Here is a 22750-nt window from a genome sequence, read left to right as displayed (position 1 = left end):
TACTTGTACTTGTAGTGGAATACTGGCGCTTGAGTATTAAGGTTGTGTACTTTTACCACCTATGTCCAAATAAGTCACTGTCTTCTCCTCGCGGCTCTCTGGGAATGTTAGAAATACTGCAGTTAATTTAGATAATTTGATTGTTTGTCTCACTAAAAATGAGCAGCTGCTGTACGAAATGACTTACTTTTTTAAACTAAGTATTTCCGTCCTGAAAAGACAGAATTATAGCAAAGTTGTACATTTTTTGCAAAGTAACCCACTGTAAAATCAATGAACTGCAAAGTACAGGAAGTAAAAAGTACTGCTCATGTTACTCAACACACAGAACAAAGAAGACGAAGTCGTTAAACTCCTCAGGTTTATGAATCATCAATGGAAACAGTTACATGTCCCTTGACCCTTCTACCAGCCCCCCTCCCACCTTAAACAAGCATTTGATAAAAATTTTAAAAGTCAAGTTGTTCCTCTGCTGCAGTGACAGAAGCTTCAAGCTGTGAGCTGATAAATGTCGTCATAAAAAGCACAAAAAAAAGGCAAAAATGCAATCATTTAAACATAAGTGTTGACCCTGTTTACACCTGATCTAGATCTGGATCAGGACTCTGTCCGTGCGTTTTAAAGTAGGGATGGCCGATCAGTATTTCCCAATTTTAATGTGGCTTCATTTATTGATCAGTAAAACTGATCCATAAACACCAGCAGTGTTTTCACAGCTGCTGTGACTCCTGATGCAGGTGTAAACTAGGTTTTTAACAATAAAGGTCATTCAATCCTCCATCAGCTTTTAGGTTGGTTTCTATAAAAAGAAAAAGAAAATCCACAGACACAAAACCCCTCATGTTTTCTTTGCACGAGAGAGCGACAATGTAACAAAGCGATGACGATCTGACAGCTGGGGAATAAAGCTTAGATTGTGGTGCTGCTTTACAACAGTTACTGAGTCCCACTTATGTAAACGGGCCCATTTTCTCATCAAAGTCAAAACCAAAATATGAGAATTTCAAAGTACAATTAAGTTTTATCTCATAATAATTTCAATAATTACATCTCGGGTTGATATTTTCTCTTATCGAGACTTAACTGTCAGGTGTAAACGAGATTCTTTGGACAGTAATTTGTATTAGTCTTCACCTGAGTTTACCCAGATTGTTCAGAGCTTTAGTACTTTTTTTCTCCAAGTGAGGAGAAGATTCACAAAATGATGTAATTCATGCACATTTTTTTTTAAAGCACTTAATGAAACCGTTATGAGTAAAGTGTATATGTGCAATAGAAGCGATAGAAATGTGGTCAGAATTGTATTAAAATGTAACAACATGCACTGATGCATTGAGTAGCATGGAAGGAATCATTCCCCACTAAAAGTTACTGGAAGCTGCCTATAGCCTTTCAGGAGTGGAAGTCGTGTTGTTCTCAGATGTGCATAACGTCACTGTGCGTAACAGGGCTCTCACACGGTATGAAGACATTGAACGCACACCCCCCTCTCACAAGGGGGCTCGTGCCCAATCCTCCACAGCAAGCTTGTTTGGTGCTCGAGTCTTTCTGTAGCTCCAGAAAATCCAACATGAGTCTTCACTCCAGAGGATCCTGTCACTTGAGGTTGATTAAGTTTTTTTTTTTTAATTCAGATCATATCAATAATTGAAGGTAATAAACTTTATATGACTGAACCAGGAAACTCTAGGATTTGGATCAAGTAGCTGCTGAAAAACACAGTCAGATTCAGTAGGAAACAGCTGATTTTTCACTGGGTGACAGATGGATTTATTCTACAGTTACTGTAGCACTATGAGAGATGCACACCTTCATTAACAGTGATGAATTATCTCCATGTTGACTTTTCATGGTTTTTATAATTAAATTGGTCTAAAAACTGATGCAGGATTTTGGAAACAGTTTTTCTTAACTAACTAGCGAACAAATTGAAAACGAGCAGTAAATGTCACGAAGCTGAGACGTGTCTGTAAAGCTTAAGAAAATGAGTGGCAGCAGAGTCTCTAATGGTCAGTGAACGTCTCAACTTTTGGAATTAAAAGCAGAGTTTGTGTCCAATCGTACGACAGCGTTGACGCGTCTCTACGTCGATCCGTTTGTTTGCAGCGTAGACAGGAAATTTATACAGCAGTCGTTAGTCCATCCAGGCTCTGCCCGATCCTGGACCCCAGTGCTCGCTGTCGAATCAACCTTGTCCCCACGTTGGACTCCTGAAAACACAAAACACACTTTATTACGTGATGTTATTGCAAAAGCACCAGTGTACCACATAACATGTACAGTAACAGCTGAATGTCTGTCCATCTGTATCATAAATGTGACACATGCTTTCATATTTCATTTATACTGATGAAAAGTGATGCGTGAGATCCAAAGATAGTTCTGCTGATTAAGGTTCTGTTGATTGTTAAGTATTGCTGCTCATGTCGGGGTCTGCTGTCAAGTGAAAAACCTGCAGTGATCCGCTCTGTCCACGAGGGGCTGCTGCCGCTTCAGCAGAGGACTCGTCTCTGCTAATGTGTGTGACTGTACATTAACGATGGGACTTTAAAACTAAAAGTTGCCTTAGACCTGACACACCGCTGTACAGCGGTCTGATGTAAGCTGGAATGAAGAAACCTACGATGGGAGGGGGCCAGTGTAGTGTACTGATCAGTGTGACATGGCCAGAGAAATGTGGAGAGTGAGAATCACAGGGCAGCTACGCCCCCAAAGGCTCTAAAAGGTGGAGCATTTTCCTCATCAGTGTGCTTGGGCGGGTGGAGGCGTTGTTGGTACTCACAGGTTATCAGATGCAGAGCGCTGCACATGAGCAGCGCCAGCGCAGAGATACAAGCGAGGGGCGGGGCAGCAGAGTCGCTGTCTTCCTCCTGCTTCTGCGGCTTTGGTGGCGGCGTCGGCTTCACAACTGCTGACTTAGGTGTACAACTTGAACTGGAAACAGAAAAGATTCAGGACATTTTCTAATGAGCTGATGACTGAGTCATTAATACTGTGGTATTTAAACTTTCATCATGGGACGTGTTGTGCCTGGGTACCAGCATCAGCTGCTAACATGCTGCTCACTGGATCACCTTGTTCCCCATCCTGCAGTTTTAATGGTTTGTCAGTTGAGAAATGTGTGACTGCTGTCAAACCAACTAAACATCTGAAGAACTGAGTCCTAGGAGACTGTTGCACCATAACATGTCTTTGGAAACAAAAAGTTTTCGAGCACATATGGCTGCGTATGGCATGTTATGAGCATGTGTGGTGAGCAGGCAGTAAACGCATCATGACTTACAGCTTTTTCTGCAAGTACTGCTTATTGGACTCGCAGGCTCTGGTCTGACTTTGAGCTGCCAACATCTGGCTTTCAGCAGCCGTTTTCAGACTGAAGCAGGACTGGGTTTCGTGGAAGGCCTGGGTCAGGTTCGCCTGCAGGATTTCGATGTGGTCTGAAAAGACAACAACCTGCACGTCACCGCTTGCAAACATGATTTTTTGATTTTGCATTTTATTTCCTGTTTACTTACACTCGTACACTCAGATTTATTAAGAATGAACCGCCTCAAAGCAACTTTGTATGTTTTATTAAATATTATTTATGTGTAATAGTAAAAACTTTTAATATATATATGAAATAATAGTTTGTAATCAGTTTCTGTCATTTTCAGTGTTTTTAAACTACAGGACCTAAATACAGTTAGAGCAGCCAGCTGTTAATCAGCTGCTCTGGGGCCGGATGATAATCCAGTAACATGGATGGTGGTGCCTGCTGTAAACTGCATCAGCTCCACCACATCCCACCGGTCACACTGCAGCAGGGATGGCTGTGAAAACAGCAGCACAATATCTCCTGTTACCTGTGCACAACAACAACACGTGTTTCCCGGCCCAGTGTGTGCACTAAGTCACAGTCTGCTCATGAGCCAAGCTCATAAAATAAAAAACTCTGTTGTGGCAGTGTCAGTTCACACCCCAGTAGCAGCTGCTCCTGTCCCCTTTATGATCATCCTTTGATATGAGAGTCAAAAAGAAACAGCTTTAAAGCCTCTGTCACCACCACTGGCCAGTCGTGTACTTGGTTTCCTCAACTGCTTTAAGTTGGAGAAATACAAAGTAGCAGTGTTTTAATGTTTGTACAAGGCTGCTGTCTAATGTATGTTTGCTGGTCACAAACTTTTGCATAAAACCCTTTTATTAACCTCCACTTACTGATGGAGAGATTCCAGCATAAAGCTGAAAAAGCTTTCAAAAAGGACCTTGATTGGAGATTATTTTTGCCAAAGTGCTGTTTGTAAGATGAAGAATAAACTTTCGTGCTAAAAGCCAAAGTTGTGTTTAGGTAACAACCATTTTTTCTTATTACACAGGCTGGTGTAGTGATACTGTTGACTGAAAGTTGTCCAACATAGCAACAGTAACTAGGGGAGGGGGGGGGTAAGTTGGCATCCCGTAAGGACTGGTAATACCATGTGATCGGAGTCTGAGAAACACTGGTGAGGCCACGCCCTGCACAGGGGGGGAAAATAAGCTGCTGCCTACAATTGAGGAGAAAATGAACAGAGTTTGGTTGAGATCAGCACCTGTATTAACTTATAAGGTTGTGTTCAGTCTTATCAGCGTTATGTCAGGAATTAGCTCAGCTGCCAGCGCTGATGTTTACTGCAGCCTGTTTACGTGCTCAGACTCAGTTACTGGTTCAGAGGCTTGTTGCTTGGGAGTCTGAGTCCAGATCCGAGTCCGACCTGCTATCTGCTTCCATTTCATTTTTGTTTAGTCTTTTCTGTATACTGACGCTCATTTCTAAAAACAGATCCGTTTTTTTTTCTCTTCATACTGCAAACAGACTTATTTGGGTGCATTTGTGGTTCCTACACTTACATTATTGTAACTTTTTGCCAACTTTTGAAGAATCAAATCAAACTTCCCTCAATTAAAGTTCTGCATATATGTCCCCATTGTTCTGTCTTAACATTTTCAACACTTCTCACAATTGTCTTAACTTCGCTTTATCTTTACAACAAGATTTCAGCTGGGCCACTGTTCTTCTACTGACCTACTGTGGAGACACGTTGAGAGAAAGTCAGAAGAGGCTCCAACAGACCAACAAAACGGCAAGGAGATCCTCATAAGATGGTGCCCAAAACTAAACATCCACATGTTGTGATGTCAACCCCACATTCTCTACATCTCTCCACAGAAAATGTAGATTTTACTGTTGCATTCTCAACAAAATTTAAATCGCAACTTTCAAGTTGGGATCTTAAAACATAGTTTTTTCATAACACGGCACTAAAACAGTCACACAGTAGGTTTAGACTAATGGTGGGGCGACGCATCGACGTAATCATTTATGTGAACACATCCACTAATGTAACGTGCGTTGACGGCGTTGATGGCTGTGTCTGGAATCTGGAACGTTGAGTCTGGAACAATAAGTGTGCTGCAGTCACATAGGCACAACTCCCATTTACAGACTATATTATCTAACTATACGTCCCTGAAACCATTTGATTGGCTACAATGACGTTGCGTCGTCACAGGGAGCGCACGACCTTAGTGGTGTTAAGTTGTGCGTTACTGTTTGATCCAGAATGCTCGTCGGCCGTCGCGGTGTTTGCTTTTCATACGCAAGTTATAGTTTGTCGGGTTTTGTTCTGGATAGACTGGTGCAGGTGATTATGTTTTTGTTCCCCCGGCAACCCAATGAATAATAACGGGTGGGACGATCATCTATAGATGAATCCATTAATCAAAAAATAATTGATAGATTAATCAACAGAAAAAAAACAAAAAAAACCCCATAATCATTAGGTGCAGCCCTGCGTTAGATGTTTGAAATAATTTCAGGTTGACAATGTTTCATTGTTCAGAAATTACATTTAGTCAGTAAAAAAAAGTCTGATGCAGTGGCTGCACATTGCTTTTTGAGGGACGAACTTTTTAAAGTGAGTCGGATGTTTGTGTGCAGCACACGGGCTCTTCCCAGTGTGGAAAGTTTACCAGAGCCAGTAGCTCGCTGCTAATACAATACTCTTCTCATATCTCCATCATACAGGGAAAGATCATTTCCCTACATCTGCTCAAGGCAGGAAGTCACCTTGATTAAAATGCATCTCCACTTCCTATCAGGCCACTGTTTGGACCTAAACGGCTTCTGGAGAGAATTGCCAAAGAAAGATTCATTAACAAAGGATCTTACTTCATCGTCCACTGGAAACAGAAAACACCTAAAACATATCTCTGCATGTCGTGTTTGATCATTAATATTTCAGTGTGCTGAAACCGTAAGCGTCATTTCAATTCGTTTGCAGCGTGCTGGAGTTTCTTGCAGTATAGTCTGCACATCTGCTCCAGTCACAGCCTGAAATCGGGACATATAAACCTGCCGACTGCTGAGAACAGGGACAACTAATATGAACGAAATTAAATGGTGGCACCAGGCTTCGGCTAAAGTCTGAAAGATGAAGCAAAGGAAAAGAAAAGAACAAAGCAGGAAGTGACTGAAGGAAAAAATCTGTGGAAAACGAAGGATTTGTAAATAAAATTCCAGGTTGTATAAAGTTTCCAGTCAGCGTTAAACTTTGCAACCATGTTAAATTGTGTTGTGGAGTTCAGTAGGAGCCCCCTCCCCTCTCAGAGCCGTGGGCCTGACGTCACTGCAGGGAAACCCGCATTCCAAAGTCCTGACTGAGCTGCTGCTGCTTCCACCCGACAGACTGAGGAGCTCGGACACATCAGACACTGCAATACTGTAGCAACTGACAGTGTTTCTGTGCTGTAGTAGAGTCTGCACTTTTTTTTATCCATTTTCTCCTCTTATTTCTTTCCTTTCTAATTTCTTCTTCCCATCCTCTTTTCATGTTTTCCAACTTGTTTTGTCTACTTCATCCCGTCTCGCTGGGTAACTTTATTTTCCCATTTTTATCTTTTTGATCATTTATATTACTTTGTTTTCCTACTTTTTGTCTTTCTATACTAACTCATCGCATTAGTTCTTCCCTTCATTTCCACATCTTTTATCATTTCCATAAAATCTCTCTTGGAGGATTTCCAGCCCTTTTTGTCTTGTTTTGATTACTTGAGTTTGACTTAGTATTGATTAAAAACATATTTTCCGACAACTAAAGACATTTCTCTCTTTCTGAGCTGAACACACTCCTAGTTTTCTTGTTTAAACCAACCAATCGTCTGTTTGTTCACTCTGACTCATGGGTTGCCGTGGTAACAGACGGAAAATGCAGCTAAGAATAAACTACTGAGAAAGTCTCCCTGTATGCCAGTGATGGAGTTTTTCCTACAGAGGGGTGAGTGTTACCTTCCTGCAGGCGTAGCTCAGCCGTGAGGTTTGCCTCCGTCTGACGGAGCTGCTCATTGTTCTCCTCCAGGACGCTGATGTTCCCCATCAGGACGACCTGCAGCATGAAGCAAACACACTTTACTAAGAGATGGAGGGTACAAAACGGTTTAACACTGTTAACTCTTTATTAACTATTCCAGCTAATCAACGCTTTAAAGCAGAAACTCGAAAAAAGTTCCGAATCTTCATGGGGATTCCTGCTGTTTTGTCAGTAAAAATACAACAGCATGTCACTGTACTCAACCTTCTGCACGTTGTCTGAATCATCACAGGCTGATTCATTCTTCACATATTCAACTTTTTCCACTCAATATGGACATGAGATCAGTACAGTTTTAGGCACAATTATTCTTGTCCAGGGAATCAGCACTGAAGCCATCTACAGAAACAAACAATCCCAAAATGGACTGAATGATTGTCTTCTGCTTTTTGGTATCAATAGTTTTGTCTTTTTCTTGGCTTGTTTTACCAACAGTGTATTAGGATTGAGAATCTTCTCCACAAACGAAGAAGTGAAAGGACCAGAACCTGCTCCTGACGCCCTAAGCTGGGTCGTGCCGTGCCAGTCCAGACCATCCTGTGCTGTGCCAAACTGTGTGCCGTCTGCTCTTAGAGCGGAGGTGGTGATTGAAAACAGGACAGCTCTGTCCGCTAAGAACGGCTTTTAGAAACATTCCTTTCATCAAACGCAGCAGTTATAATTAGAGCACCAGAGTCCTGCACTTAAAGGACCCGTCCAAATAAATGTCTTTACCCTGAGAGGGTCTTAATACCATAACAACATTATGTTACACTAACTAGCTCAGCTACACAGTTTTCCTCTCCACATTGAGTTGGCTGGTTGTGGGCTGTTAGCTGGGGATCGTGTCAACACTCATTTGTTCCTTTACTTTACAGTTATTGTGCTTTGGAAACTCATTATAATACAAAGCCTGTCTCCGAAAGGCCACATCCACCTGCCTCCTACAGGAAGCATGAAATAAATCTGTCACCTGCTGAAGTCTGAATGGGTCCAAGCAAGCTGTGTGCATAGAGCAGCTTGCAGACCAAAATGTGAGTGTGTGGGAAGACCAGTGGACTGGACACTGTCTTTTCTTCTTCTTGCTGTCAGAGGTCACATCACGCTTTGTAGTGCACATGTCTGTTATACCCACCTTTAGTATGAAACAACTTTGAATTGGTCTTAAAATGTACGTTTCTCCACAACTGAAATGCAACAGAAAATATGTTTCGTGAAAAATGTAGTTGTGCTTGGATTCTTTTGATGGAATGACAAAGAGGTAATGGGGGATCAGGACACACTGTACTACTTCAAATAATACCGGAGGATCTTGATCTCAGCTACACACACAAAAGTAGTTCAGGGCACGACATAAAGGCTTCTGAGCTCATTACCTTCTTGCAGCAGGAAGTTAAAAGCAGAGAGACCCACCCTACACCTAACCAAAGGTGGAAGCCCTAATAAAGACCCTCGGTCTACTCGGCGCTCAGTTACAAAGAGTGTCCTCTACTGTGGCCCCCCATCGCCGAACTGACAAAATACAGAAAAACTGAAAACAATTCTCCTGCAAACAGTAACAGCGTGGGCAGAAGAAAACAATGGGAAAGATGAGGTGCATTGCCCCTGGAGGCTTAAGAAAATGGCTGTGTGTTAATGGGGTTTGGTCTAGTACGCTAGACTGCGGACTGGCAACACCATTGCTGAGAGACTGGGAGTCCTCCTGGTTTAAAATTGTGGGAGCAGATTTTGCAGGTCACCTCTATGGTGTAACCATAAATGTACATACAGTAACATTGTTTATCTGTGCTCGTTTATGCGGCAGGAGCTGAACTGACGATGGAACTATGAACTATGGAAAGCAACATCTTAATGATTCCTGGAGTCGCTGGAAGTAAAGTATCTGATGGAGCAGAGATCTGAAGATGTTGGAGGAACTCTACAATCCGCTTCCCTAAAAGAGGGAGATCTGGTGCTGATCGGTGATGATAAGGCACCAGCTCTTGTTCGGAAAATTGGATTGGACTGGTTTAGGAAAACTGGGATGATCAAGCAACTCTTCACAGGAAGAGATGGACTTGTGAGTTCAGGTACTGTGTGCGCGCCGGAAGGGACGGTGTTAAGAAGAATCAATGCTTAGAGCTGCTCTGCTAATGGTGTTGAAATGGTGCATTTTGCTCCTTTACTGTAAGCAGCAAACCAAGTCTGTGCTGTCAAATGACAAACATATCAATATCACAATGACTATAACATGACGAATCTTTATAAAAGGATATATAAATAATAAGTACGAGAGAAGCCACATTAGCAGGTCACTTGTGCCAAACTGATACTGAAAATAGCTTCTTGTTCAGTTGAGGTAAAACCAGTGCAGCCCCACCCTCGTTACCAACACACTAACAGCTTCCATCTGGGCCCAGAAAAGCATGTTGTAAATCCCTGAGATTATTCATTAGCATCTAAAGAAGAAGATGCTGAATGGAGAAAAACCTCCATATTGGAAACATTCATGCTTCAAACAGTTCCTCAGGTCTGTTATCTCTCACAGCTTCTGTGCGAGAATCAGCTTTGATATGAAAACATTCTCATCCTCCATTTTACTTGAGTGTTTCCATTTAGGGAGGTCCCCCCCACCATAAAGGGTCTGAATAGTTATTCCCTCTCAGCAGCAGCAGGCTGAGTGTTTAACCTGCATAGAGACGTTCACCAGTCGAGCTGCGTCCAACATTTCCAGCTTCATATTCTCCGAGTTGTTGGTTGGAAAAAGTGAGTGTTTGCCTTACTCCCTCCCTCCTCCCATTCTCCGTCCCTCCTTCCTGCTCTGATTCCTTCTTTTTTCCGGACTTCCCCCCCCTCCCCTCCTAACTCTCCGCTCATCCTGTTAACGCCTCTGTTTTGAAACTCCTGTTTATTCCTTAATATTTTTCTGATAAAACAGATGAACTTGTTGAAACTGCTGGTATAACTCGCTACAATCCCTGGATTGTGACCATGTAAGTAGTGGGAAAACTGAAAGCTAGACTGCAGAGACAGATTTCCATGTTCATGTCACTTGTCACAATAAAACAGGTTTTCAAAATAATCCAAGAATTATGAAGTGGGTTTATCAAGACCTGTTTGTCAGCATTAATTTAGAGGTTTACTGGATCAGCCATGTAGCAGCTACATCCATTTATCCAAATCTGGCACCTGAGAGATGGAGCAGATGTAGTCAGCAAAGGTCAGTTGGTCTGGTTCGGTTGGACAGACTTTCTGGGGACAACTGAAAATCCTCATGTGACGCTGATGCTGTGTTGTTTGTATTAAAGGTCTGGATGGGGAGACCAGAACCTCTGTATTGGAGAGACTGAGATAAAGATGTGTCTCCCTCTCATCCAAGCAGAGATGTCAGCTGAGAGCACTGATCTTTCTAAACATAAAACCTCTGTAAGCCTTAGATTTAGTGTAGTGATTTTAGAAATATACTGAAATTAGTGTGTTTTATTTGATTTTGTCTTTTCTGTACATAGGATGTATGAGGTACTGATGGCTAAACAAATGCAGTTTAATTGAATTCAGTTCATTTTACCTCAAACAATGGATGTGACATGTAAAAATATCCAATTATCCTTTTACAGTAATTGTACTTTTATGGTATAAATACTGCTTTACTGTTGAGGCTCAATCTCAGAGTTTCACTTCTTCCACCACTGGATCGTGACAATAATCAGTTTCTGAATCATATGCAAACGTCGCATGGGAACTTCCACGCTCACATGTGCACAGTAGGAAGAGAGGAGGTGGTAGTGAGATTTTAATGTCTGTCCGGACAGTTATCAGAGAATCACCACATTCAGTTTGGGCTTTGGAAGAATCATTTATCAGTGCACATTAAATACTGGGCTGAAAAAAAATCCACTTTGTAGGAGAAGGCAGAAAATCTCAAAAAGCTGCTCAGCTTCCGTGTTTGTACATCCTTCCTACAACTTTCTAATTAACAGTAGCTGAAATTACTCGACGTTTCAGCTTCGTTGTGTAAGCTTTAAAATAGCAGCCGTCCTTCCTGAGACGTTGATGTGTCAGGGATGATAACAGGGTTACACTTTGAGTCCGGTGGGTGTTTGACGGCCTTTGTGCTCTCAGCTGTGAAACTTATGAGCTGCATGTGAAATCCACAGGTATGTGTGGCATTTGGTTTTTATCTGATTATGTGGTTTTTGTTATTGCTTGTTTCCTAATCATCCACCATTGTCACTCACTTTATGCTAATATGTCTTTTACCTCACCATCTGATGTTTAGAAATGAATGTCTTTGCACTTTTGCCAGTGCTGAGTAAAATGAGGGTATTTTATATATGCTCTTATGTATGTACATATTTGATCCAACAATGTATAATTGATGTATATCGTCATTGCATCAACTATTGAGTACGTGCTTGTGCTCAATCGTCACATCGCAGGATAATATCAAGTAAGAATAATTAACTCCAACATGCTGCAACTTTGTTTTCTGCTTGAGGTTTTCTGTTGGCTATAGAAAGTCACTGGCCATAATCGATGACATGTTGACTGTGCCTTCATAATAAGTCCACCAGTATATTAAACCACCTAATTTCCCCCCAAATTCACCAGAACGTTTGTTACAGCACTCAAGTGTTTTTGTGTTCGGTGCAGTGAAACCAGATGCACAGCCAGTGTTGAAGAGCACCATTTATGGAACATGCTCATGTTTTCAGACGACTGAACGTATTCATTTTGGCAACTAAGTACTGTGAGTTGGTCGTTGACACACGGGGTGAAGCTGAGTGGCAAAGGGTTTGTTGCACTGCCTTTTTTTTTTGCCCCTTAGCGTAACAAACAAAAATTTCGTTCTGAAATTCCCAAACTGCACAATAACACATTAACCTCACACCGACACCAAACGACAGCCCTGTTAAGAACCAACATATTTTCACGCTGATAAAGTCTCTTAAAATAACTTGTTTGAGGCTCTGAAATGTAGCAAAGTGTTGCTAACAACATTATAGCTAAGGCTGCTCGCGTAGTACAGTGGCCCCGGGTGCATCTGGGGGGTAAATACTGCACCCACCAGTTCAAAACTCGCAGCACCACACCCTCATTTTTCCACACTGATGTGAATGATGTGCGCAGAAATGCTCTAAGCTGGCTTTTCTGTTCAGGGTTTTGGGAACTGGAGTCTGTCCCAGTATGTACTGGGTAAGAGGTGGGGTCCTCACGTAGCTTCCAGCTCACTTGGTCTCAGGACTAGAAGTTTATTTAATGTAATGATGCATGATTGTTGAAGCACGCTTTCACATTATACAGTACGTGCTCCATAATAAGTATTTTACTGAAGGCTAAAAAAAGAGAAAAGTTTAGTTTTCTGTGACACCAGCCAGTGCAACACATACATTCTAATCTGATTCTCTTCCCTTATAATAGCTGTAATATCATGATGTGTACTGACTCTGAAAAATATTTCTATTTTTCTCATTCTGTCATTTCAGTCAGTTCAATCTCTTAACCCTGACTGAACCAGTTTAACCAGGAAATTCATTCTTAATCTTCGGTTTTAACTTTTCCCCTGAGTTATTTCTCTGCCAAGATCAAAGAGAACTCTGACTCAGAAACTGCCTTTCCTTTCCAGAATTATCCTTACAAAGGGGAAGGATTTCATTTGTTTTTAATCAAGTTCGGAGGCTGAAGACTGATCTAATTGTGTCTGTGAGATGAACTTTCACTTACAATTTCCTGCCGGCACTGCTCCAGGGTGGCATTGGTGGCATTGAGGCGTCCCAGCAGCAGCATTATCTCGACAGTCTGTCTGTCTTTCTCCTCTCTCTCCTTTTCCACCATCTCCTCCAGCGCAATCTTGTTTTTGTCCCACATCACCCTGCTCCCCTCCAGCTTCACATTGGCTTCCTTCAGTTCGTGACGGCACTGCGCCGAGCTTTTCATGTCCGGAGACGTCGCCCAGACCACAATCACAATGAGAGAGATGATGGACCAGAGCGCCAGCAGGGCGATCACCACGTTCTTCGTCGTCTGGGAGGACTTGGAGGAGGCCGCCATCGGGGAACACCTGAGGAGGAGGACGGAGATGAAGCAGATAAAGAAGACAAGCCGAGAAGCAAGCAGCTGCTGTCAGTGACTCTCTCAGGTTGAATGTGAGCTGGACTTTCCCCTTCAGGCTGGGCTGAAACACAGGGAGGGGCTGCCTCTCTGGGTGACAGGAAGACAGCCACTCCTTCTGCCTCACCCTGCTCCCCTTCTGCATGTAACATGCCTGCAGAGAAGCCAGTGATAAACGGGAAAGTCACAACACGAGAGGGAAAGTAGTAGTTTAACACAAACAGAGTTTACATGGAAAAATGTGTTTCCGTGTGGGGAGTGTGTGTTTGTGTCTCTGTAGAGAACACTCGGGTTTCTGTTTCGGCTTCCCAGCCTTGCAGCCACGAACCTGAACGACCTCGCTGAAAATATGTGTATCTGCTGGCAAGAGGACTCAAGCAACCACACTTTCAAGTCAGGAAATCGAAGAAATTAAACTTACAGAGAAACAGCACAGAAAGAGAAAGGAGAGGAAAAAAAGTCAGTTGGTTCATCCTCTCAGTCTTCATTGGCCTCTGGCCAGATGTTGGTACACGCCCACATTCTCTGTGGCTACAGGACTAAAACAGCAGCTCTATTAAACAGTGGTGAGAAGTAACGGAGTACATTTACTCAATAAATGTGCCTTAAATATAGTTTTGAGGTACTTTCCATTCGGTAATGTAAAGAACTCATCTAAAAGTTAGGAATTGGAAACAATTTTAGCTTCAAAGTGTTCTCAGAGTAATAAGGTCAATGTGCTCATTTTGCAGAATGATTCATTTCAGGATGACATATATATAATGTTATCGTGTCACAGTGATAAAAGGTAAGGTTCATATATTAATACTTAAAACAACAGTCAGGTACCTGACACTACCTGGAGTTGATAAAAGGCTTAAGCTGTCCGAGTTAGACAAATCTTCCACGTGTCATCCTTTTAGAACTAATATCCCCATATATGTTCTTATTCCTTCACTGCAGTTGAGCAGAGAAACACAATGAGCGAATTTCAGACTAGAAAGTTTCTATTTACTTTGTTTTATCTGAATGCTGGAGTCTCACAGTAGCTTGGATCGAAAACCTTTTTGTACGAAACAGAGACAACTTGCTTACAGCTGTTCTGTTACTGCAGGCGCTGATTCACATGCACAATGAAGGAATAAAAAGGAAAAAAGCGAAGTGCAGGTCCAACTGTGTTTGCTGCAGGCATTCAGTCTGTGCAGCTCTAATCAAACCTGCTGCAAAAACCCACAGGAAAGACACTTTGGTTTTACTTAGAACCATCACCAATGTGTGCAAAGTGAAATAAATTCGCAGTCAGCGGAGGAGAAAACACTCATCGGTTCTCCGAGATGTGACATTTTAAGCAGCCTGCTGACCTCTGACCCCTCTGTCCAAATACAGGAGGTGCTGAGAGATCAGCTGAGGTCAGAGATGAGCTGTGGAGACATTCAGGTAGGAAATGATTTTAAAATGAATGTGTGCGCAGCAGAAGCTAACAGGGTAACAACAATATTCAACGTGCTTCAATACTCTGTCGTAACCTGCTCACTGGAAATCTACACTCACTTGCCACCGTATTAAAAATGAACGAGGGGGCCAGAACATTAGAACCACCTCTCATGCACTCCGATACGACTCCACTACCCTGTAGCTCGGTTTGTAGGGCAGTCGTTCACTAACCACAGGGTCAGTGGTTACCGACATGCCTTTACACCGACTGTGTTCTTCCTCCTCATCCTCTGTGCATGAAGAGCTGTTGTTTTGGCCATAATGGTTCCTTTACTATTGTTTCTGTCGCAGAAAAAAAGATTAACACTGGAGCTAAAATGGAGCTGAAAAGACACAGTAATGCTATCATAATAAAACCGAAGAAATTCTCCAAACTGTCTTTTTAATATTCTACACTATCATTTATTTTGCAACCAAAAACTCGACCCTCTCTGTGCCAACATGCTGTAATCTTTATACTTATTAGGTTTTGGTCGAGCTGTGTCGTGCAGATTTTAATCATTCATTTCAATTCGCTAGATCAGTGGCTTTTGGCTTTTCCTTTCATGGGTCGCCACAGCAGAACCTGTTCCGCATGTTGATTCGGCATGATTTTTAACGCCGGACGCCCTTCCTGCCACAAGCCTCCCTTTTTATCTGGACTCCGGACCAAATTATTCAATTCACTATAACATTAAAAATCATCAAGACCTTGCTTTGAAGAACCTGACACTACTCGTGTTTTGGCATTTGAACTGTTGTTTAACTACAAATTAGTACATGAACAAGTCCGTTGACCGGAATAAAATTGAACAGCAACTACGAGGACTAATAAAGCTGAAGGAGGAACAAGAGCATCGTCTGCAAAACTCTGCCGTGCAGGTTTCCAGCAGAGACACAAGAATCTGGCAACATCTGAGCATTGCAAAACTGGAGGAGGGAGTGTCTGTCATTTATAGCGGGTGACCCACATTACACTCCCTTCACAACTTCTTGCACAAATCAACTGATTTTAAAAAAGTTATTTCAGGCTGCAGGCAGAGTGTGGCCCCCGTGAGGCTGAGCACTTTATCACATCCTCTCATCTCAAGAGCAGCGAAACACACTGTGTCTGAGTCGCAGCGCCTCCTGCTGACACACCACACCCTCTGCACAACAACTGTAATGGAAACATTTTACTCCACCACAGTTTATGGGGAAATATAATAAGTCTTACTCCACTGCATTTATCTGGCATCTTTACTTACATTAAAGATTCAGGATGATACAAAATAGAATTCATTTCATATTAAAGTTCAGATCAGCTGTTTCTGCTAGAAGCTGCTGTATTTATTTGAATATAAATACAGGACAGTGACATTTAATATGATTCATTGACACATTCACCCCAAACTAAAACCCGAGAAACCAAGGGGAAAAACCCATAGGGTCACTTTTTAAATGTATGTAGCTGTCAATAAATCCAGACCCTATTGTCCCAAAGTAGGTGTCGTTGTTTTGAATGAAAGGCTCCAGTGGCTTTAAGAGCAGCAGCAGCAGCAGTTTCCTGTGTCAGTTGATGATGGAGTCTGTGTTGTTGTGTCTGATCCTCGTCTCTCTCAGCGGTGAGTCTTTACTCATTAAGCCCCTTAATATTATCAGCTCTTACGACTGACGTCTCAAACTTTAATGTGCTTATCTAGAAAAAAGATGCAGTCAACAGGATGAAGACGCATTTGTCATTTTAGGCCAATTTAAAAAGGATTTTATGATGACAATCCCTTCAAATTAATGCTTCTTCTCTGAAGGATTGAAACTCTGGAAGATACATTTTCCTAACAGATTGTACTGCTGGATGATGATGAACAAACAAATGTATTCAGAAATCTTGCATAATAAAATTGAAAGAAAATGAGAATCATTAAGATTAAGGAATATCATGATTCATTAATATAAAAAAAATGCATTTATAATTTGTTTAGTCTACAAAATGTAAGAACATGTTAGTCACAGTTTTTAACAGCACAACGTGATGAAAATTATCGGTCCTGCAACAGATAATTACATTAATGCTATAGTTTTCTTGAAAAATATGTTGAGGTATTAATCAATATTTAACACTATAGATGCATATATCATGCATTTTCCTTATTTTACAGTCAGCTTCATTAACAATCAATAGTGGGTAAATGTTAACTGTTTATAAAATACTAATTAGTGTTACAAAGTGGAGCCTCCTCCCTCACCAACAATCTTTGAATACAAACACTGGTTACAGTGACACTTTAATCAACAAGTTCCTGACAGAATTAATGTTTATCAGTGAAGCTTCATTTAAAGCAGGGAATTCATGAAAAGCTGCTACATAATGTTTTGATCAGCAGATAGAGTCATAGTTTAGTTGATCCTTCTATTCTACCGACCTCGGTATCTGAACTTGGATTCTGCCTAATGCTCCCTCTGCTCGGCCGTGGAGCAGAGCAGCTGCAGCAGGTTGAAACTGAACACATCAGAGTTTAGTGCTAATATAATTTGTTTTTATCTGATACAATCCTGTTATAACGCTTGTAACGTTTACTTTTTTTCTTTCAGGTTTCCAGTGGAAGCCATATGGTGCTGCCCTGCCAGCCTCCACCGTACAGGTGAAAGTCGGAGAGGATGCCACGCTGCACTGCCCCCTGCTGGACAACTCCACCATCACCAACACCACTTCTGCCCCAAACGCCTCTTCCACACTCAGCTGGTACAGGAAGGCAGCAGGACAGAGCCCCCAGCTTCTCATCACCTTCAGGGCTGCGGACAACTCCAACGTGAGGTATGGCTCCAGTGTTGGTCCTGATAAAGTCTCACCTGCAGCCAATGGATCTCTGCTGCTGCATGGCTCCGAGCAGAAGGACTCAGCGGTTTATTACTGCGGGATCAGTCAGGGAGACAACGCCAACAAGAAACAATTAGAGAAATGATGTGACTCATTAACTGTGTCAATCTGCTGTTAATCCACTTCATGTTTCATCTTTAGCTTCTAGTCTTCACTCTGTTTCTGTAGTTCATTTCCAGATGTTTGCGGTTATTAAAGAAATATTTACATACTGAAGGAAAGCGTTTTGAACGCAGATGGTTTGAATGGAGTGTTGAGTTCCCAAAAGACAAATAATTATCACAAACAGCTGAAAAAAATGACCAAAGAGAGACACATAATAAACATTAAAAAATGGACACAAAATATCCACAAAGAGGTTCTGATCCGTTCTTTATTTTAGAATTTATTTCAGACTATTGGAAAGCTAAGTTGTAAATAAATGCACTATAATTGTTGCTCATTTAACAGGTTTCTTTCTGTTTTTGTTGAGACTGACATCAGTCTAATCAGTCCTGAAGTAAACTTGATTAGGATCATTTTGAGTACTATAGTTTGTGTTTCTGTTATTTTGTCCACCCAATTTGTAACCAAACGTTTACGCCAAGTAGCAGCAGCATCTGTTTGTTTAGAAGGACAATTTTAACTAGTAGCAGTGTTTGTATTGATGTAGTTTTAATTTCATTTTACTATTTGTCTATTGTTTTTTTTTCCCCATCTTATTCTCTATTGTACATCATTAACCACAGAGAAGTGCACTGAGAAAAATCAAGCAATAAATCACTGTTTACAGTTGTGTGTGGTTCCTAGAGAACAGAACTATAAAGACAAGCTGCTGCAGTCAGCGGGCCAATTTGCGATAGGAGTACAAATATTACACATGCATAGTAATTATTAATGCACACAAACTCTGTACAGAAGGAAAGTACAGTGTTTCTCAGCCCATTTATCCACAGAAACCACTTCAACGTCAGACTGATGAAACACAATCACTAATTATGCTGTTTATTATAGACTGACTACCTGTCACTACATAAAGCAGCAAAGAGCAGCAATATTTGTAGTTTCACTAGTGTGTAGCCCCCAACATTTGCCACTGTCTTTTTGCTCACCTTTTTATTTTATATTGTTTTATTTTACCCAGTCTGCAGAGAACTCAGCAAATTTGACCTTTTTGGTTAGAAGAGTCGAGGCGCATGTTCAGAACAGCGGCAACAAACCGTAGTTAACTTCGTGACCGTCTGTGTGCTAATACATTTACATTTAGTCATTTAGCAGACGCGCCTGAACATCATTAACACACCGAATTTGCTTAAACGTGTTGTGAAATCTTCATCGGGGACTTTTCCTTCACTACAAACGGCCACAGCTGTGAGACTAAATGCACTGACAGCAGTTAAAGGCTTTAATCAAGTCCATTCTTCTTCCCGTCCTCTGGCGCCATTTTCTTTCTTTCTTAACCATCGTCCCCGCAGCCGTGATGCTAGCGAAGTAGCGTTCGTAGCTACCATGGAAACCCAGCGAGATTTCCTGGTATAAACTTCTTTTTAACTTCAGTGATTGTCCAGAGAGAGAGAGACTGACCTCCGGGGGTTAAAATCCGCTTCACCTCCTGCAGGTAGTAACCTTACAGCTCCGCTGTCAGTTACAGGCGGTTTGACTGTCAGACTGCAATACCGTCTTTGACCACACAGGCTGGCTAACAACAAACCGTTACAGCTGAGGGGGCGCTATTTCATATTATGATTTTTTTTTTAATTATTTATGTATTTTATGTCGTTTGGTTGTTGTTTTATTTAGTTGTGTAGTTATATTTTTATTCTTTGTTATTTTGTTGGCTTCCAGGATTTAGTTTTTTGTTAATTCCGTTGTTGATTAAAGAATATATAAAATGCAAACAATGAATGCACGAATAAAGATGAATGAATATGAAAGGTATAATAGTAATATTCACATTGGCAATGTTGGGGTGAACTAAAATGTTTAAGTTCAGGGTGCCTTTTATCATATTAATAAGTTTTGCTTGAATGTGGCAGTTGGCTGGAATAAGCCCATTTAAAAATACCAAATGCACCTTAATACCTGAGACAGACACTAATCTATTCTATAAAAGCAAATGTAAATGTCAATATATTTTTGGGCCTGTAACTTAGTTGAAAATATCCTGCTCTAAATACACTTTTAAAAAAATCAAGTAAAGCAATATACTTTCCTTGGCAAAGGCAGTTTTGTTTGTGTGGCACCTTTTAATATGCAAAGGTCACAGAAAGTGATCTTGTAGTGAAATTTGGACATTTTTACTGTTTCCATCTTGGCTGACTCAGTGTGTTGTGGCGTGTTGTAAATGATGTGATGTTTTCTGCAGCCTCCTCTTTCAGTCTGATCCGATTCCTCTCTGTGGTTGTTTGTGTTGTTTGGTGAGGAAGCAGCAGGAGACACACAGGGACACAACGGATCCCAGGAGAGGAAATATTAAACGGACAGGATTAACATCAACACGTCAACAGGACAATCTTGATAACAAAACTTAGAAGAACAAGAAGAAGATCAATGATGAATATGGAACCAAGAGTTTTCAACTTGGCAATGAACAAAAAAATATTAGCTACTGTATATGCAATATATCTCTCTTGTTAGAAATAAGGCAAACAAAAGTGTGCGGTGGTATAAACTCGCAAATGACTTAAATCTGACAAAAAAACTATGTTTTCACAAGATGGTACAGTAACATCTTTATGGTGAGGTACAGGCCCAGGAGCCTGAGCAGTTTTGGGGTCCCATGGCCCAGAACCTCTGTGTAAAATAAATTAATTGTGTTATACTTTAAGAGTCAAAGTGCTCAGTTAAAAGATACAAAAGAAGACAATTAACAAAAAAAGGCAAAAGGACCAAAAGCAGAGGTTCAACAAGAATTGTAAGAGAAATGTATTTATTATTTTAACTGTTCAATATTTATGTGGATTCATTTTTGCTTGAAGATGCTGTGAGACCTTGTGTAGATGCTGTTGACCGTTGGACACATGGATTTTACTTTGTGTCAACAGCCAAACAAACAACAGAAAAGAGGAAATTTCCTGTTTTTCTGCCTGACACCAACTGACTGTAGCAACGGTCGCTCTGATCCCAGAGCAGCGGTTTTTCTCCTCTGGAGACTCTGGTGGTTTCTGCTCCAACTGCTTCTCAAGTTTCTGTTTTCCAGTCTCGAGGTCTCTGAATTCCATTCATGAGGAAGGTTAATCTGCACAGAGGACAGCTGCAGGATCTACACTCACAGCACTTTCTGAGGTAAGAAAAAAATGACAAGATATGTATAAGAGCTTGTGGTTTAAGGGTATAAAGATGCTTAAGATAAAACTAAAAGTTTTATTCATTGTTAAGAAAACATTAACTGAGGAGTCATTTAGTGTCATTAATTAAAACATTAGGTTAGGACCTTAGTTTAAGGTCTAATTACAGGTGAACCACAGTTAAAGACTTTTCTTAGATAGTAAAAATATAATTTAAAAAGTTTATTTATGGAAAAAAGCATTATTATTAGACGTGTGAACACAACCATAATTTGGAGGATTTTTAATTAGGATACAACATTTAGTTTAGGTAATTTTATATGAGGGTAAAATTATTGAAGGTTATGAGGACTTTTAATGACATTTAAAACAATCACTGTGAGAGAAATAAAAATTATTATAATCCCTATTTAGGCTAAAGGCCCCATGGTTATAGGGAGTTTAGATCAAATCCCAAGCCACCTTTTAAAGTTGGAACCATTATTTAGACTTTTTACTTGAATTAAATACAATGTGGACTAAACTCTTTCATTAGAATTCAAATTAATACACGATGATATTGACTTTTCTGATAAATCTGAATGTGGGATTGTTGTGATTCACAGAAAAAGACGAGACCAAATCTTCAGGATGGACGCCACTGTGACCCTCATTGTCGTCCTCGGGTGAGACGCTGCAGAGAATTGACAGCTCCTTTAACATCCTGTCAGCATAACCTGTACTTGTTCTTTTAATGTCTTAATAATGATAATACTAGTTTCTCTTTCTGCTATTGTAGATGGTGGTCTGTTGGTTCAGTTTGTCTCTCAGCACCATCTGGCTCCTACTTCATGGTCTTCAGCAGTGGAACGCTGCTGGTGGTGAAAGCTGATGAGCCAGCTCAGTGTGATAAAGCTGATGAGCATCATCATCAAAATGAAGCCACAGGTAGTTTTTTTTTTTTTTTTTTTTTTTTTTGGTTAAGTCAGTAAATAGAATTTATTTATATAGCACCTTTCACAGATAAAATCACAAAGTGTCTTACAAAATGTAAAGAAAATATAAATTAAAATCCAACAACAACAAGGATGCAACCATAAGAGCCCAGTCAGCTAAAAGCTTGTCTTCAGTAGCTTTTTTAAAAGAATCAGTAGAATCAGCCACACGCAGAGTCCGTGGCAGGGGGTTCCACAGTCTGGGAGCCACAGACTGAAAGGAAAGCTGCAGTTTGTTCTGCACATGTACAGTTACAGTGTTTTAATGTAACAATGCAAATAATGCCCAGTAGCTTTCAGAGTGCAGCGGATTGAAACGTTTCCTTTCAAACACCAGCACAGTCTGCAGTAATTTATTACCATTAAACAATATCTGGGCTTTTGAGCAGAAAGAAAGTGAACTGAGCTCTAACAAATATCTTTTTCCCAACATAAGTCACAAAGATCCGAGTAAGATCAAAATGTTCCTTTGTAGAATTAAAGTTTCTTTTGTCTGATGTTTTGCATTTAGATTATTTTTTGGATGCTTACATTTCAGTTTCAGTTTGTTCTCAGAGCCACGACTCTAAAAGCACATACATAGATGAGACTGTAGTTTCTGGCAGCGCAAACAACAGAAAATGGATATAAATCCTTCTATTTTAGCTGACATTATTTCACTTTCTGCATTAAAATGTGTTTTGATACCATTTCCAGAGAGAACTATGCACAGGATGTTTAGTTTATTAGTTATTACGAATTAATGTG

At 40.8% G+C, this 22750-nt stretch overlaps 2 protein-coding genes across 5 annotated transcripts; one reads left to right on the top strand and one right to left on the bottom strand.

Annotated features, from left to right (window-relative positions):
- Positions 1-344: 344 nt before the first annotated feature.
- Positions 345-13927, bottom strand: si:ch211-1a19.3 (uncharacterized). Of its 2 annotated transcripts, XM_067513486.1 has the most exons (6): positions 13783-13927; positions 13068-13404; positions 7304-7400; positions 3284-3437; positions 2783-2934; positions 345-2210 (listed from the first exon to the last, which is right to left on the bottom strand). In XM_067513486.1, coding segments are annotated over exons 2-6 (732 nt in total). In that variant the 5' UTR covers positions 13395-13404; positions 13783-13927; the 3' UTR covers positions 345-2208. The 2 variants fall into 2 exon arrangements, with proteins under 2 accessions (XP_067369587.1, XP_067369586.1); XM_067513485.1 differs by lacking the exon at positions 13783-13927 and having other exon boundaries at positions 13068-13561.
- On the top strand, positions 7417-19455 carry sid1 (secreted immunoglobulin domain 1). 3 transcript variants are annotated; one of them, XR_010915035.1, is made up of 3 exons: positions 7434-10109; positions 14820-14870; positions 17478-19347. XR_010915035.1 is itself a non-coding variant. In XM_067513487.1 (2 exons), exons 1-2 carry the CDS (start codon positions 16408-16410, stop codon positions 17846-17848), a joined length of 474 nt encoding a protein of 157 aa, XP_067369588.1. In that variant the 5' UTR covers positions 15451-16407; the 3' UTR covers positions 17849-19345. The 3 variants fall into 3 exon arrangements, 1 of the variants encoding a protein (XP_067369588.1); XR_010915034.1 differs by lacking the exon at positions 14820-14870 and having other exon boundaries at positions 7417-10109; positions 17478-19455; XM_067513487.1 differs by lacking the exons at positions 7434-10109; positions 14820-14870 and adding an exon at positions 15451-16510 and having other exon boundaries at positions 17478-19345.
- The last annotated feature ends 3295 nt before the right edge of the window (positions 19456-22750 follow it).

The sequence above is a fragment of the Channa argus genome, chromosome 8 (assembly GCF_033026475.1).
Source record: "Channa argus isolate prfri chromosome 8, Channa argus male v1.0, whole genome shotgun sequence".
Lineage (NCBI taxonomy): Eukaryota > Metazoa > Chordata > Actinopteri > Anabantiformes > Channidae > Channa > Channa argus.
Note: the sequence above shows the minus strand (reverse complement) of the source record. Positions and strands in the feature narration are given on the sequence as shown.